General features: G+C 43.5%; 1 protein-coding gene across 2 annotated transcripts in view; it reads right to left on the bottom strand.

Annotated features, from left to right (window-relative positions):
• LOC137627094 (ankyrin repeat domain-containing protein 13D) overlaps positions 1–15,374 on the bottom strand; it is a 76,676-nt gene that overhangs the window by 3,959 nt on the left and 57,343 nt on the right. For both annotated transcript variants that reach the window (XM_068358105.1, XM_068358106.1), the window contains exons 14-15: positions 11,488–11,650; positions 2,135–2,215 (exon numbers count right to left, since the gene is read on the bottom strand). In XM_068358105.1, the coding sequence (XP_068214206.1) occupies positions 2,135–2,215; positions 11,488–11,650 (244 nt within the window). The remainder of the gene's footprint in view (positions 1–2,134; positions 2,216–11,487; positions 11,651–15,374) is intronic.

The following is a 15,374-nucleotide window of genomic DNA, read 5'->3' as shown; positions in this document are numbered from 1 at the left end:
TTCCAGCTGCAAAAGTCAACAAATAATCCTGTTTCATATTGCAAATGTCGTCTTGCTTACTGCATCAAATTACTGTATTTAATACTGTTTTATTATAGTACAGTATTTCATTTAAAATTTTTTTTACAGTGTCCGAGATTTAGGATTTCAGCTGAATATGCGTTTGGATCTCCGAATGTTATTAAAGTAGGCCGATTAGTATATATTGGGATTTGTGAATTAGGGCTAGACTGTATAGCAAGGTCCTGAGATTGAAGATGGGAAGCAGGAAAGGAGTTAAAGTAAAAGGATATAAAGATAGTGCAACTAGCGGCCCAAGGAACAATACAGACCCTCGAGTCATGCCTACAGCACAACCCCGTGAGGTGCACTTACGGCACTACAACCCCACCCTTGAGGTTTCATAAGTGATGGGGCCAGGACAGACAAAATTAATAATATCCTTATTATCATTATCATTACTAGCTAAGCTACAATCCTAGTTGGAAAAGCAAGATGCTATAAGCCCAAGGGCTCTAACAGGGAAAAATAGCCAAATGAGGAAAGGAAACAAGGAAATAAATTAATGATATAAGAAGTAACGACCAATTGGAATAAAATATTTCAAAATATCAACAACATTAAAACATATATTTCATATATAAACTATAAAACCACTTATGTTAGGCTGTTCAACATAAAAACATTTGCTGCAAGTTTGAACTTATGAAGTTCTACTGATCCAACTGCCCGATTAGGAAGATCATCCCACAATACTACAGAAGACGAAACCTTCCTTTAACGTAAAATATCACTTGAGAACTAAAGCTATTTGAAAGTCTAAAAGGTTTACAGGACTAAGCCTTCCACCACTTTACAATACAGTAAGATCTTGCTAAGTTGGACAATTCAAAAACTTTCTAATGCAGTTACATGATTTCAAAATAATTCTATCATCCTTAAAGTTGATATTTTATATATAAAATAATCCAGTTAGGTCACAATCTATAGCATAATAAGACCAGTGTTAACCCTTTTACCCCCAAAGGACGTACTGGTACGTTTCACAAAACCCATCCCTTTACCCCCATGGACGTACCGGTACGTCCTTGCAAAAAAATTTGGTTCTTTATATTTTTGATAATTTTTTTGAGAAAATTCAGGCATTTTCCAAGAGAATGAGACCAACCTGACCTCTCTATGACAAAAATGAAGGCTGTTAGAGCAATTTAAAAAAAATATACTGCAAAATGTGCTGGGGAAAAAACAACCCCCGGAGAGTTAAGGGTTGGAAATTTCCAAAGAGCCTGGGGGTAAAAGGGTTAATGTATGGATTGGAAATGTGAGCTCTAAGATGAAAAATGGAAGCAATGCTTGAAAGAACAGAGATGAGAATGTAGACATGGATTATGGGAATATCACTGCTTGAAAGATTGGAAAATTATGAATAAGAAGAATGGCAGGCGTAGTAAAGATTGCGGAGGTGATAAAGAGTTTCAAAGCTGAGATGGTGTGGACATGTGTTGAGAATGGATGGTGGGGAGGGAGCGAGGAGGGAGTGAGGAGGGCTTGGGAGGAGCCTGTTAGGGGGAGAAGATCAAGAGGGAGGCAGAGAATTAGATGGCGAGATAAGGTGAAGGATGATATGGAGGGAAGAGGTTTGGTGGAAGAGGATGCCTTTGATTGAAGGCATTGGAGAATAAGCATCAAGCAACCGACCCCTTAATGTAAGGATAACAATGAATAAGAAGATTAAGGTAGGCAACAATGATAGCGAAAATAAAATTAACAATTATTCTATTTTAGATGAAACTGAGTGTCGTCATGGTATTGCAATATGAAACTTGGAGTGTCCAAGTTTTCTTCTCTCTCTCTCTCTCTCTCTCTCTCTCTCTCTCTCTCTCTCTCTCTCTCCATGTTTATATATGTATATATAGCTTCAGTTTGAATTAATTTGCAACCAGTCAAATGCTGCTCTTGGTATAGACTTCGGAAGATCTTACTCGTAATGTTTCTGAAATTGTTAGGTTCTGAAATTAGTAATGTTTCTGAAATTGTTAATGTTTCTGAAATTAGTAATGTTTCTGAAATTGTTAATGTTTCTGAAACTAGTAATGTTTCTGAAATTAGTAATGTTTCTGAAATTAGAACTCACCTCTGCAACTGGGCATCCTCTATGGTCTGCAACGATAACCTAGACGGCGTGCTCGGCCGCGAGGCTGGTTTCGAGTTTGGTCTGCAAAAGACGAGAAAGAGAGTTACGTTGGCAATTGCTTTGGCCTTTTTCCTTTTAATGTACTACCTCTGTTTTCCCTATATTTAAACAATCTTCCCTCTTATGTTCTTCTACAGATTACGGGGTTAAACCCAGAATGAGTTACCTAATGCCTTCTGCCCTTTCTGGAATCATGGAATTTGGGTCATATGGTCCAGCACTGGGGTTTTTCCCTTTAATGTACTACCTCTGTTTTCCCTATATTCAAACAATCTTAATTATGATGTTCTACAGATTATGGGGTTAAACCCAGAATGAGTTATCTAAAGCCTTCTGCCCTTCCTGGAATCATGGAATTTGGGTCATATGGTCCAGTACTGGGGTTTGGGAGGCCATTCCACTTCCTGATGTAACACAATGAAGTTAAAAGTGGATAGAGGTTGGACGACAAGGTGGAGGAAAGGAAACGGCAACAGAGTCAAAGCAGGAGGCAAAACAGACTCTTTCGTAACGACAACAGAGCACCGATCATCATTTCCATATACATTTCTTTGAGGATAGGCGATAATTCAAAACTCTATTCAATGATAGTAAAGATTATTTCTAAGTCAAGAGCCAAATATATAGGTGAAATTAAGTAAATATAAGCAAGAAAAGTTAACAAAAAAGACCTCCCCAAACCCACACAACCACAACAGACGTGTTGGCTGCTTCACATACGTAGAGGGTCAGCGAGAAGACATATAGCATATCATAATTATTGGAAATAGCCGAATTGAATTAGTCTTGATTGATATTTTATTAGAAATTCTTGCTCCATAAAATTTTCAAAATGCAGACAAAGAATCATTTTTCAAAATTACAATGAATTATTTCAAATTAATTGTTTATGGTTTGCTCAAGAGAGATTGTTTCACCAAATGTTTAACTTGGTCCCACAAGGCACTAATTGGAAGACCCAGGCCTACATGGTTGAGGACAATGAAGCGTGAAGTAGATGATAAATGGAGAAGTGTTGAATTAAAAGCTCAAGATAAGAGACGACTGGCGAAATCTACACGAGGCCCTCTGTGTCAATAGGCGTAGGAGATGACGATGATAATGAAATGATTACACACATAGAATTACCAGAGGAAGATCATCCAAAGTATATGCTCGCCAATAACCTAAACTAAAATGCCAGGTACAACCTAGTTGCGGGAAGTTCTTCGTCGAGTAGGTTAGCACAGCTTTTGATATATACATTCTGTGCCTTCCATCTATTAAATGTTTTTATCTATTTTAATAAATAGTTTCTTGTTTATCAATTTCCTTATATTGTATAGTTTATTCTTTACTTTTCCGGGGCTGGTTTTGGATGATGATGATGATAATAAAATGAAAATAGTACTCTCTGTACTTCCATAAAGCTCTGTGACTTAAAATGTTATTTTTATTAATAAAATAAATTTTGGAATATACTTACCCGATAATCATGTAGCTGTCAACTCCGTTGCCCGACAGAATTCTATGGAGGGATACGCCAGCTATCACAATACTAGAAGGGGGTGTATTTACCAGCGCCACCTGTGGCCAGGTACTCAAGTACTTCTTGTTGACACCTCCTCAATTATTCCTCGGTCCACTGGTTCTCTATGGGGAGGAAGGGAGGGTCGATTAAATCATGATTATCGGGTAAGTATATTCAAAAATTTATTTTATTAATAAAAATAACATTTTTCAATATTAAACTTACCCGATAATCATGTAGCTGATTCACACCCAGGGGGGTGGGTGAAAACCAGTGTACAAGATTAAAGGATAGCTAAGTATCCCATATTTCATATAATCAGTTATCCACAATAACAATGAAATAATAAGTACCTGGTAAGGAAGTCGACTTGAACCGTTACTCTGCCTTTAATAAGATCGTCTTCCTTACTGAGCGCAGCGTTCCTCTTGGGAGGCTGAATCAACTCAAAGGTGCTAAAGTATACAGGGCTGCAACCCATACTAAAGGACCTCATCACAACCTTTAACCTTGGCGCTTCTCAAGAAAGAATTGACCACCCGCCAAATCAACAAGGATGTGGAAGGCTTCTTAGCCGACCGTACAACCCATAAAAAGTATTCAAGAGAAAGGTTAAAAAGTTATGGGATTATGGGAATGTAGTGGCTGAGCCCTCGCCTACTACTGCATTCGTTGCTACGAATGGACCCAGGGTGTAGCAGTACTCGTAAAGAGACTGGACATCTTTGAGATAGAATGATGCGAACACTGACTTGTTTCTCCAATAGGTTGCATCCATAACACTCTGCAGAGAACGGTTCTGTTTGAAGGCCACTGAAGTAGCCACAGCTCTCACTTCATGTGTCCTTACCTTCAGCAAAGCAAGGTCTTCTTCCTTCAGATGAGAATTTGCTTCTCTAATCAGAAGCCTGATGTAGTAAGAAACTGAGTTCTTAGACATTGGTAGAGAAGGCTTCTTGATAGCACACCATAAGGCTTCTGATTGTCCTCGTAATGGTTTTGACCTTCTTAGATAGTACTAAAGAGCTCTAACTGGGCAAAGTACTCTCTCCAGTTCGTTCCCCACCATGTTGGACAGGCTTGGGATCTCGAACGACTTAGGCCAAGGACGGGAAGGAAGCTCGTTTTTAGCCAAAAAACCGAGCTGCAAGGAACATGTAGCCGTTTCAGATGTGAAACCTATGTTCCTGCTGAAGGCGTGGATCTCACTTACTCTTTTACCTGTTGCTAAGCACACGAGGAAAAAAGTTTTTAATGTGAGGTCCTTAAAAGAGGCTGATTGGAGCGGTTCAAATCCTGATGACATTAGGAACCTTAGGACCACGTCTAGATTCCAGCCTGGAGTGGACAACCGACGTTCCTTTGAGGTCTCAAAAGACCTAAGGAGGTCCTGTAGATCTTTGTTGGAGGAAAGATCCAAGCCTCTGTGGCGGAAAACCGCTGCCAACAAACTTCTGTAACCCTTGATCGTAGGAGCTGATAGGGATCTTACGTTCCTTAGATGTAACAGGAAGTCAGCAATCTGGGTTACATTGGTACTGGTTGAGGAAAACTGCATTGGCCTTGCACCAGCTTCGGAAGACTTCCCATTAAGACTGATAGACTCTGAGAGTGGATGTCGTCCTTGCTCTGGCAATCGCTCTGGCTGCCTCCTTCGAAAAGCCTCTAGCTCTTGAGAGTCTTTCGATAGTCTGAAGGCAGTCAGACGAAGAGCGTGGAGGTTGGGTGTACCTTCTTCACGTGAGGTTGACGCAGAAGGTCCACTCTAGGAGGAAGAGTCCTGGGAACGTCGACCAGCCATTGCAGTACCTCAGTGAACCATTCTCTCGCGGGCCAGAGGGGAGCAACCAACGTCAGCCGTGTCCCTTTGTGAGAGGCGAACTTCTGAAGTACCCTGTTGACAATCTTGAACGGCGGGAATGCATACAGGTTGAGATGGGACCAATCCAGCAGAAAGGCATCCACGCGAACTGCTGCTGGTTCTGGAATCGGAGAACAATACAAGAGGAGCCTCTTGGTCATCGAGGTAGCGAATAGATCTATGGTTGGCTGACCCCACAGGGCCCAAAGTCTGCTGCAAACATTCTTGTGAAGGGTCCACTCTGTGGGGAAGACCTGACCCTTCCGGCTGAGGCGATCTGCCATGACATTCATATCGCCCTGAATGAGCCTCATTACCAGCGTGAGCTTTCGATCTTTTGACCAAATGAGGAGGTCCCTTGCGATCTCGAACAACTTCCTCGAATGAGTCCCTCCCTGCTTGGAGATGTAAGCCAAGGCTGTGGTGTAGTCGGAGTTCACCTCCACCACCTTGTTAAGCTGGAGGGACTTGAAGTTTATCAAGGCCAAATGAACTGCCAACAACTCCTTGCAATAGATGTGAAGTGTCCTTTGCTCCTGATTCCATGTTCCCGAGCATTCCTGTCCGTCCAGTGTCGCACCCCAGCCCGTGTCCGATGCGTCCGAGAAGAGACGGTGGTCGGAGGTCTGAACAGCCAAAGGTAGACCTTCCTTGAGAAGAATGCTGTTCTTCCACCACGTTAGAGTAGACCTCATCTCTTCGGAAACAGGAACTGAGCCCGTCTCTAGCGTCATGTCCTTTATCCAGTGAGCAGCTAGATGATATTGAAGGGGGCGGAGGTGGAGTCTCCCTAACTCGATGAACAGGGCCAGCGATGAAAGTGTCCCTGTTAGACTCATCCACTGCCTGACTAAGCATCGGTTCCTTCTCAGCATGCTCTGGATGCATTCTAGGGCTTGGAAGATCCTTGGGGCCGACGGACAAGTCCGAAAAGCTCGACTCTGAAGATCCATACCCAAGGAGACAATGGTCTGGGATGGAACGAGCTGAGACTCCTCAAAATTGACCAGGAGGCCCAGTTCCTTGGTCAGATCCATAGTCCATTGAAAATCTCCAGACAGCGACGACTTGAGGGAGCTCTTAAAAGCCAGTCGTCTGACGGAGCCGGACACAAGATCATGATACTGCTGCACAGTCTGTAAACTGTCAATCATGGGCAAGCGAGGAAGTACAGTGACAACCCGAATCTGTCTAGACTGTCTGGGTCGTACAGACAACTCCTTAACGGGTTGCTGAGGTTGCCGCACTGCGTCACAACAAGTCCCTTTGTTGGTTGTTGAACGTCTTCCCCGTGACACATTGACTCCGTAAACAAAAGATCCTCTAACAAGGACTAAGCTTGGACTGCATGTCATGCAACACAGCTCAAGGTCTATGGGAGCAGGTGTGGTAACAGACGGGATTAGCGGCTGAAGTGTAACCATTACCTTCCCTGTAAGCATGTTATGCTTAAATAAAAGTCCATAAGAGGTTATGCAGCTAAAGGCTCCCTCCAAATGACAGAGTCCTCAAGGGAATATCAGAAGGAGGGAGAAAAGAACTTTCTCATCTACAGGGACCTTATCCTAGAAAAGCTAAGTTCTCTGAGTGAGGGTTCACTGGTGCAAAGCAGCAGACTAGAAGGCAACGTTATGAAACTGCTTGACAGTCTAGTGAGTTGGCAACAACCCAAGATGTGTTGAGAAGCATGCGGTAAGGTATGCAGAGCATGATGTATGCAGAGTATGCTGTATGCAGAGCATGCTGTATGTAGAGCATGTTGTATGCAGAGCATGCTGAATGCAGAGCATGCTGTATGCAGAGCATGTTGTATGCAGAGCATGCTGAATGCAGAGCATGCTGAATGCTGAGCATGTAGTAAGCAGAGCCTGCTGTAAGCAGAGCCTGCTGAAAGGAAAGCAGAGCGTGTGCATGGCGTTTAACATTTCTCAGAAATTCCATGACCAGTGCTAGAGTGCTTATTGCATGCTTGCATGGGGTTTAAACCATGGTATGCTGAACAGCAGAGTCAGAACGAACTGGAACAACAATAGTGTGGTTTCCTCTTCAAGACTCCGATGAGGGAACACCTGAGGCTCAGTCTGCAAAGGCTGAATAAAAGACAAGCAGAAGGAAGGCGCATGGGTGGAGGAGGCTGACTCCTAGCATGAGTGGTTGAACCCAAGGGTTGCGCTTGCTGAGCGGTTGGCGGAAGCGGAGTAGCAAGTTCCAGTTCCTGTGGTGTGAGCGGAGCGCGATGAGGAAGAGGCTGCGCAGAACAAGGTAAATGTCTCGCAAGCTGAGGCTCCTGAGGCGCAAGGCTAAGGTGTTGTGGTGCTTGCCTTATGGAGGGTTGAGCTCGCTGCAGCAAGAGCTGAGGAAACTGACTCATGGACGGGAGAGGTTGTTGTACCTCAACCGAGTGTTGCATCACTGGTGGAGCAGCAAGGGGAGGAGGAGGAAGAGTGTAACTCTCCTGATCCCAAAGCAAGGGTTGCCTTAAAGAAGGCTGAGGCTGAACAACACTGTGAACAGCAAACTCCGAAAGTGGTTCAACATCGTACGCCTGGCAGATGGTGCTGCGACCAGGCGGAGCAGGTGCAGGCTGGGTGAGCACAGGCGGAGCAGGTGCAGGCTGGGCGAGCACAGGCTGAGCGAGAACAGGTGGAGGGAGTGCAGGCGGTGCAACACTCTCAGCCCGACACTCACTCATCAAGTCCGAAAGCTGTGCTTGCATGGACTGTAGTAGAGTCCACAACATCGTACGCCTGGCAGATGGTACTGTGATCAGGCGGAGCGAGTGTAGGAGAAGGGAGTGTAGGCGGAGGCGGAGGAGCAACACTCTCAGCCCGACACTCACTCATCAAGTCCGAAAGCTGTGCTTGCATGGACTGTAGTAGAGTTCACAACATCGTACGCCTGGCAGATGGTGCTGCGACCAGGCGGAGCAGGTGCAGGCTGGGCGAGCACAGGCGGAGCAGGTGCAGGCTGGGCGAGCACAGGCGTAGCGAGAACAGGTGGAGGGAGTGTAGGCGGAGGAGGAGGTGCAACACTCTCAGCCCGACACTCACGCATCAAGACCGAAAGTTGTGACTGTGCAGTAGTGCATTCGGGTTGTGAACTTTAACTTCGTACGTCTGGCATAGGTCTGGACTTAACGTTTAAGAAGTCTTGAGACCTGAGACCAGCGTTACTCTGCCTTTATTTTCTCCCCTAATCTCTTCTGCAGACGAGCAAAATAAGGGCTCAATCGTCTGCGGGTGGGAGTGACGGTCTCGGTAAGACACGCCCACAACCACCGAGAATACTTCTGTGCGCCGATCAAGGCCTGCTGAACCCTTATGCCCTTCGACATTGCTTCTCCCCTGGGCTTGGGAGCTTGCAAGAGGTCCCGGACTGGGAGGACGACTGGCGCGCACAAAAGTACCCTCACGCACTAATCACTTATCACTTTGATTTCTGTTTGCACTTATTTCACTGAACTCGAAACTTTAAGTGGTTTGTACCTGAAATACGCAATTCTATCCTTTCTCAAAGTTAGAAATTGCGAAAACAGAATTACAATGTAACAGAAAAATCTAATGAAAGATAATTCAGTGGTTGGAAAGAGACTAAACACTAGATCACTCTAGAAACGTTTAGTTTCTTCCCCTAAAGAGACTAGGGAGAAGAGCAAAAAAAAAAACGATAACGACGTTACTCGTACGCCTGGCAGGCTTGAATGAAACGTTTATCCTCTTTCTCCCTCCGTCTCTATCTCTCTCTCTCTCTCTCTCTCTCTTGACTTAGATCCTGAGAGAAGAGCCCAATCATATATATCGTTAAAACATATTATTGTTAAAGGAAAAAAACTGAAAAGTTACTTTATTAGGATCAAAACCATTAAGTTAAGAAAGAATGAACAAAACGCTAGACACGGTTACTCTTACTGCAACGTGAAACCGTGAACATTCTTTCTCTATCGTAACGATAGAGTGCAAGTTGAACGTTCTGAACGTCAACAACTGCAGAGACAAAACAAAACGTTAGTTCAGCTTTGAAAACAGTACGAGACTGTCAAAGAAAATCTTTCAAACTCTGTGGCGGAAATAGCATAATATGTTAACAGGTAAAACCGAAATGACGGGCTCAAAGTTTATTAACTTCGGTAAAAGACCGCCTACTATTAGGAAGGTCGAATATAAACAAATATAAAAATTAATTTTAATGAGTTTATAATAAAAGGAAGTTAATCGAAGAGGCCTATAAGAGGCGGAGAGATATAAAATAAATCTATAACTTTTGTTAAGCAAAATTAAGAAAGAGAGTCTATACTCTCTTAGACACCAACACTTCCGTCTAAGGGAAGGGTCGGCCATTGAAAGGTGAACGAGAGTTCATACTCTCTCGTCACCATAATTAATCAAATTAATTCCAAAAGCTAACTAAGCTAATATAGAAGTTTCCAGTAAAGCGACAGCCGAAATCAAAGAGAAATACTTCACCAAAGTCGTGAAAATACTCCAAGAACATAAGCGTATCCCAGAACGTCTTGCCGGAAGCACGACAGAGGAATAATTGAGGAGGTGTCAACAAGAAGTACTTGAGTACCTGGCCACAGGTGGCGCTGGTAAATACACCCCCTTCTAGTATTGTGATAGCTGGCGTATCCCTCCATAGAATTCTGTCGGGCAACGGAGTTGACAGCTACATGATTATCGGGTAAGTTTAATATTGAAAATTACACTTTTTTTTTAATATCGGACAAAGTCTCTCATGTTCCACAGTTAGTCATTGACATTAGTTATTTCATTATCCACGAGATAGACAGTGAAGAAGCAAAGTACCTTATTTACAATCATTTGTGGAAATCACAATGTTTCTAAAGATAACCTCAAGTGTTTCCTCTTATGTATATGTAAAATTATAAAGGCCTAAGAACATTTATTACATTAATCTTCACTCCTTTTTATTCTTCCCAAACATATTTGTTATTTTGCCTGACAGAGGAAGCTTCTTCACTGGCCAGTCAATTTGATAATTCTTAACTAACTCCATCGAAAGCATCTCCTTCCTTCACTGAATCCTTCCATAAATCCTACTTATCTTTATCCTATCTTCTATTCCTTTTCATCCTCCAATTTCAAAAGTTTGCCCATCCCTAAGCCCTCTTCAACCATCCCTATATGTCCACACCTTTTTTACTTAATTCAACCATCCTTACATGTCCACACCTTTGAGACCTTTTTAACCATCCCTACATGTCCACACCTATTTTACTCTATTCAACCATCCTTACATGTCCACACCTTTGAGACCTTTTTAACCATCCCTACATGTCCACACCTATTTCACTCTATTCAACCATCCTTACATGTCCACACCTTTGAGCCCTTTTTTAACCATCCCTACATGTCCACACCTTTTTGACTCTATTCAACCATCCTTGCATGTCCACACCTTTGAGCCCTTTTTAACCAACCCTACATGTCCACACCTTTTTTTACTCTATTCAACCATCCTTAAATGTCCACACCTTTGAGCCCTTTTTAACCATCCCTACATGTCCACACTTTTTTTACTCTATTCAACCATCCTTAAATGTCCACACCTTTGAGCCCTTTTTAACCAACCCTACATGTCCACACCTTTTTTTACTCTATTCAACCATCCTTAAATATCCACACCTTTGAGCCCTTTTTAACCATCCTTACATGTCCACACCTTTTTGACTCTATTCAACCATCCTTACATATCCACACCTTGATCTTGAATCTTTCATCATCATTTCCTACTGATCCTATTTCTGAGACCACCATCATCAATCTGATTATGGTGCCATAAATAAGATTAAAAACTTGCATTATATGACCTTCCTAGGCCCTCTCCCAAGCAATCAAACCCACCAATGTTATGGACTGACTGTATACTCCTATATAAGCGACAGACACAAGCTAGGCTCACCCTTGGGGTCTGACAGTCGGTTTGTGGTCTGCCTGCAGCGCTTCCCAGATGTCGACCTGATCTTGTTCGGTCCCTGCCTCGACCAGCGACTGCTGAATGGCGTACTGAAGGAGGGCGTCATCCTCGTCCATGCTCATTTGTAGGTGTTGCTGATCGGAGTGACCTGGAGGAAAGGTAAAATATTCTAAGCACAAAAGACGCACTTCAGGGAAGTTCTGCTTTAACTCGCTATACTAATTAGATCAAAATAAGTGTAATAGATTCATAATTATGAAATGTAACTCTACTTTGTACGTATTTGTTTTTTTAAAAAGATAATAGCTTTGGGAATTTAGTTTGTAAGACATTAACTTTGAGAATTAGGTTTTTAAAAGACAATAGCTTTGGGAATTTGGTTTTAATTAGACAATAACTTTGAAAATTTGGTTTTAAAAAGAAGACAGCTTTGAGAATTTAGTTTTCAAAAGACATTATATCACAGAGGATTTGGTTTTTAAAAGACAATAGCTTTGGGAACTTTGTTTTAAAAGAAAATAACTTTGAGAATTTGGTTTTAAAAAGAAAATAGCTTTGAGAATTTAGTTTTCAAAAGACATTATCTCAGAGAATTTGGTTTTTAAAAGACAATAGCTATGAGAATTTGTTTTTTAAAAGACAATAGCTGTGAGAATTTGTTTTTTAAAAGACAATAGCTGTGAGAATTTGTTTTTTAAAAGACAATAGCTGTGAGAATTTGTTTTTTTAAAAGACATTAGCTTTGAAATTTTGGTTTTTAAAAGACAATAGCTATGAGATTTTGATTTTTAAAAGAAAATAGCTTTGAGAATTTAGTTTTCAAAAGAAAAAAAGCTTAGAGAATCTGATTTAAAAAAGATAATAGCAGTGAAATGACAAATTCGAAGATAATTTGTATTTTTCCTAACCATACAAACCTTAGCTATTTACATTGGGTTTACCTTTTAGCGCAGCTGAAATGGCGAGCAATTAGAATTTAACGAGGGTGTATTACCCCCACGCTAGTTAGCGGGGGGGTAGGGGAGTGGTAGCTAACTACCCCTCCCCCCCTCACACACAGGTGAATGCTCACTTTCACTTAGAGGTAGGACTTGTCTTGGGGGACAGGGCTGGCGGGCAAATATGTGTAAACAGCTAAAGTTTGTATGGTTAGGAAAAATACAAATTATCTTCGAATTTGTCATTTGTTCCGTAACCGAAATACTGGCTTTGGCTTTACCCGGGGACTCAGAATCCGAGTGAGTCGCACTCGAGAAAAGGAGTCCCTGCACCTCACAAGTTCCTTGCTCCGCAAGGAACCGTGTGGCCTACATAAGCTTGTGTGTGAAGGAAGAAGTGTGACCCGTCCTAGGCAGTTGACCTGGAGTTCCAGAAGGAACTCTGGGTTAGGACGTTCCCAATACCACCTCGTCAGGGTATGGGGGACGCGACAGTATTGACTCAATACTCGGAACACAAGGAAGCATGGTTTACCTGCAGAGGTTCGAGGTCAGCTATGCAGAGACCAGGATGCTGCTTCCCCGTAGAGGGGATGATGAAGAAAGAAATAAGGGCCAGACATACTTCTTTCGTTCATGCAGACTAAAACCTGATAACAATGCCCTCAACCTTCTGCTACCTGTTCAAAAAGGAGCCTGAGGTTAGACCAGCTGTTGTGTAGCCACCACAGAGCGATAGAAAACGTATCGAAACTCCTGTGGGTCACGCCCTGCAGGAAGTGGGCTGCGAAGGTCATTAGACGCTTCCAGACTCCAGCTTGTAGCACCTGCGTCACAGAGTAGTATTATTATTATTATTATTATTTCTATCCAAGCTACAACCCTAGTTGGAAAAGCAAGATGCTATAAGCCCAGGGGCTCCAACAGGGAAAAATAGCCCAGTGAGGAAAGGAAATAAAGAAATAAATAAATGAAGAGAACAAATTAACAATAAATCATTCTAAAATAAGTAACAACGTCAAAACAGACATGTCGTATATAAACTATTAACATCAAAAACAAATATGTCATAAATAAACTATAAAAAGACTCATGTCCGCCTGGTCAACAAAAAAGCATTTGCTCCAACTTTAAACTTTTGAAGTTCTACTGATTCAACTACCCGATTAGGAAGATCATTCCACAACTTGGTAACAGCTGGAATAAAACTTCTAGAGTACTGCGTAGTATTGAGCCTTGTGATGGAGAAGGCCTGGCTATTAAAATTAACTGCCTGCCTAGTATTACGAACAGGATAGAATTGTCCTGGGAGATCTGAATGTAAAGGATGGTCAGAGTTATGAAAAATCTTATGCAACATGCATAATGAATTAATTGAACGACGGTGCCAGAGATTAATATCTAGACCAGGAATAAGAAATTTAATAGACCGTAAGTTTCTGTCCAACAAATTAAGGCGAGGGACGTTGCGATGTATCCAACATCGTGCTGTAGGGCGACGTGACGGGGGAGGGTCTGGAGACAGGTCGAGATGAATGTCCTTGAGTCCGAGCTGAAGAGGTATACTGGTGACTCTCCCCCGTGTCCTCCCAAATCGGCTGCAACTGAGGACAAACTGCAGCTGTTCCCAAAGCTAACCTCTCGATTCCTTTACTGGCAAGAAAGAGAAGGTCTTGGGACATCAGATACAGAATGGAGACTCGAAATCTTGAAGGAATTGGACCGAAGGGCCGGGACCCCCCAGGTTCTGAGTCTAGCCAACAACTCAGGAGTGAACCTGAATGTTGCCTTCCCCTCTTCCTTAGAAAGGGCGGAGTCGTACGAGACCAAGAAGATTGCTTACACACTGGCCGCGGTCAGAGTGACCAGGAGACCCCAAGACAGGAATACAATCCGAGGCCTGTCGCAAAGGGTCTTGAGAAGAGCTCTTAAGGGACTAAAAAAGTCCGAGCCATGCTCCAAGTTGGAGGTCTCACTCCGACTAGGGCAAGGACGATCGTAGCTTCGCATGAGCGAGGAAAGATCCAACGGGCAGGAAAAAGTTATTCCTTTAAGCCTGAAGGTCAGGGAAAGGCTGAGCGACAGGCTTCATTGCCGAGAGCGGGAAAGGAGTTTTCTCCCGCCGAAAGGCAATAAGACCGTTATTGCTGGAGAAGAGGCCTCAAGGGAAGAGGTATATCTCCCACGGCACCAACCACCGAAGACTCTTCACTTCGCCTGGAAGGACCCCTGCGGATGACTATCGCAGTTGGCGCGACCTCCGTCCCGCGACTGTAGCGGGTTGTCTCTTCTTGAGGAGGAGGCGTAGTGTCTCCAGGCATGAAGCCAAAGCGACACCCCCGGTCCGTGAAAGATGTTGCAGTGTGGTTGTTTGAGTAGTCTGTACCGTGGGAGAAGCTCTCCCGGGAGTTCCGTCAGGGGAAGCAGAGGTCCAGGAAACCGTTCTGCGCATAGTCCCCAGTGGAGCTCTCCCATTGAAAGGGGAAGCAGAGGTCCAGAAAACCGTTCTGCGCATAGTCCCAGTGGAGCTCTCCCATTGAAAGGTTGACAGACAACCTGGTCTTGTTGAGACCCATTCTCCACAGACAAAAAGGAGGGAAGGACGCAGGCGTCGAAGTTGTCCCACCATCACCGGAATGCATCTTGCCAGAGTCTGAGACTGGGGGGAAGGACAGCGGAAGCTTGAGGTTCCAAGCTGTCGCGATCAGGTCCCCCAGACCAGGACTTGCTGGTTACTCAAGGCCAAAGACCCCCCAGGTACACTCTCTCTACGAGGTTCTGCTCGGATAGTCGGAGAGAACATTCCTCTGCCTGGAATGAAGAGCGCCGATGGTGGTATTGAGAGTATCTCAATCATCTCGGTATCTCTACTGCAAGATGTGGAGGTGTGAAAAATGCGTCCCCCTGCTGGTTGGAACACGCCAGAATCATGAA

The sequence above is a fragment of the Palaemon carinicauda genome, chromosome 34, assembly GCF_036898095.1.
Source record: "Palaemon carinicauda isolate YSFRI2023 chromosome 34, ASM3689809v2, whole genome shotgun sequence".
NCBI classification, from domain to species: domain Eukaryota; kingdom Metazoa; phylum Arthropoda; class Malacostraca; order Decapoda; family Palaemonidae; genus Palaemon; species Palaemon carinicauda.
Note: the sequence above shows the minus strand (reverse complement) of the source record. Positions and strands in the feature narration are given on the sequence as shown.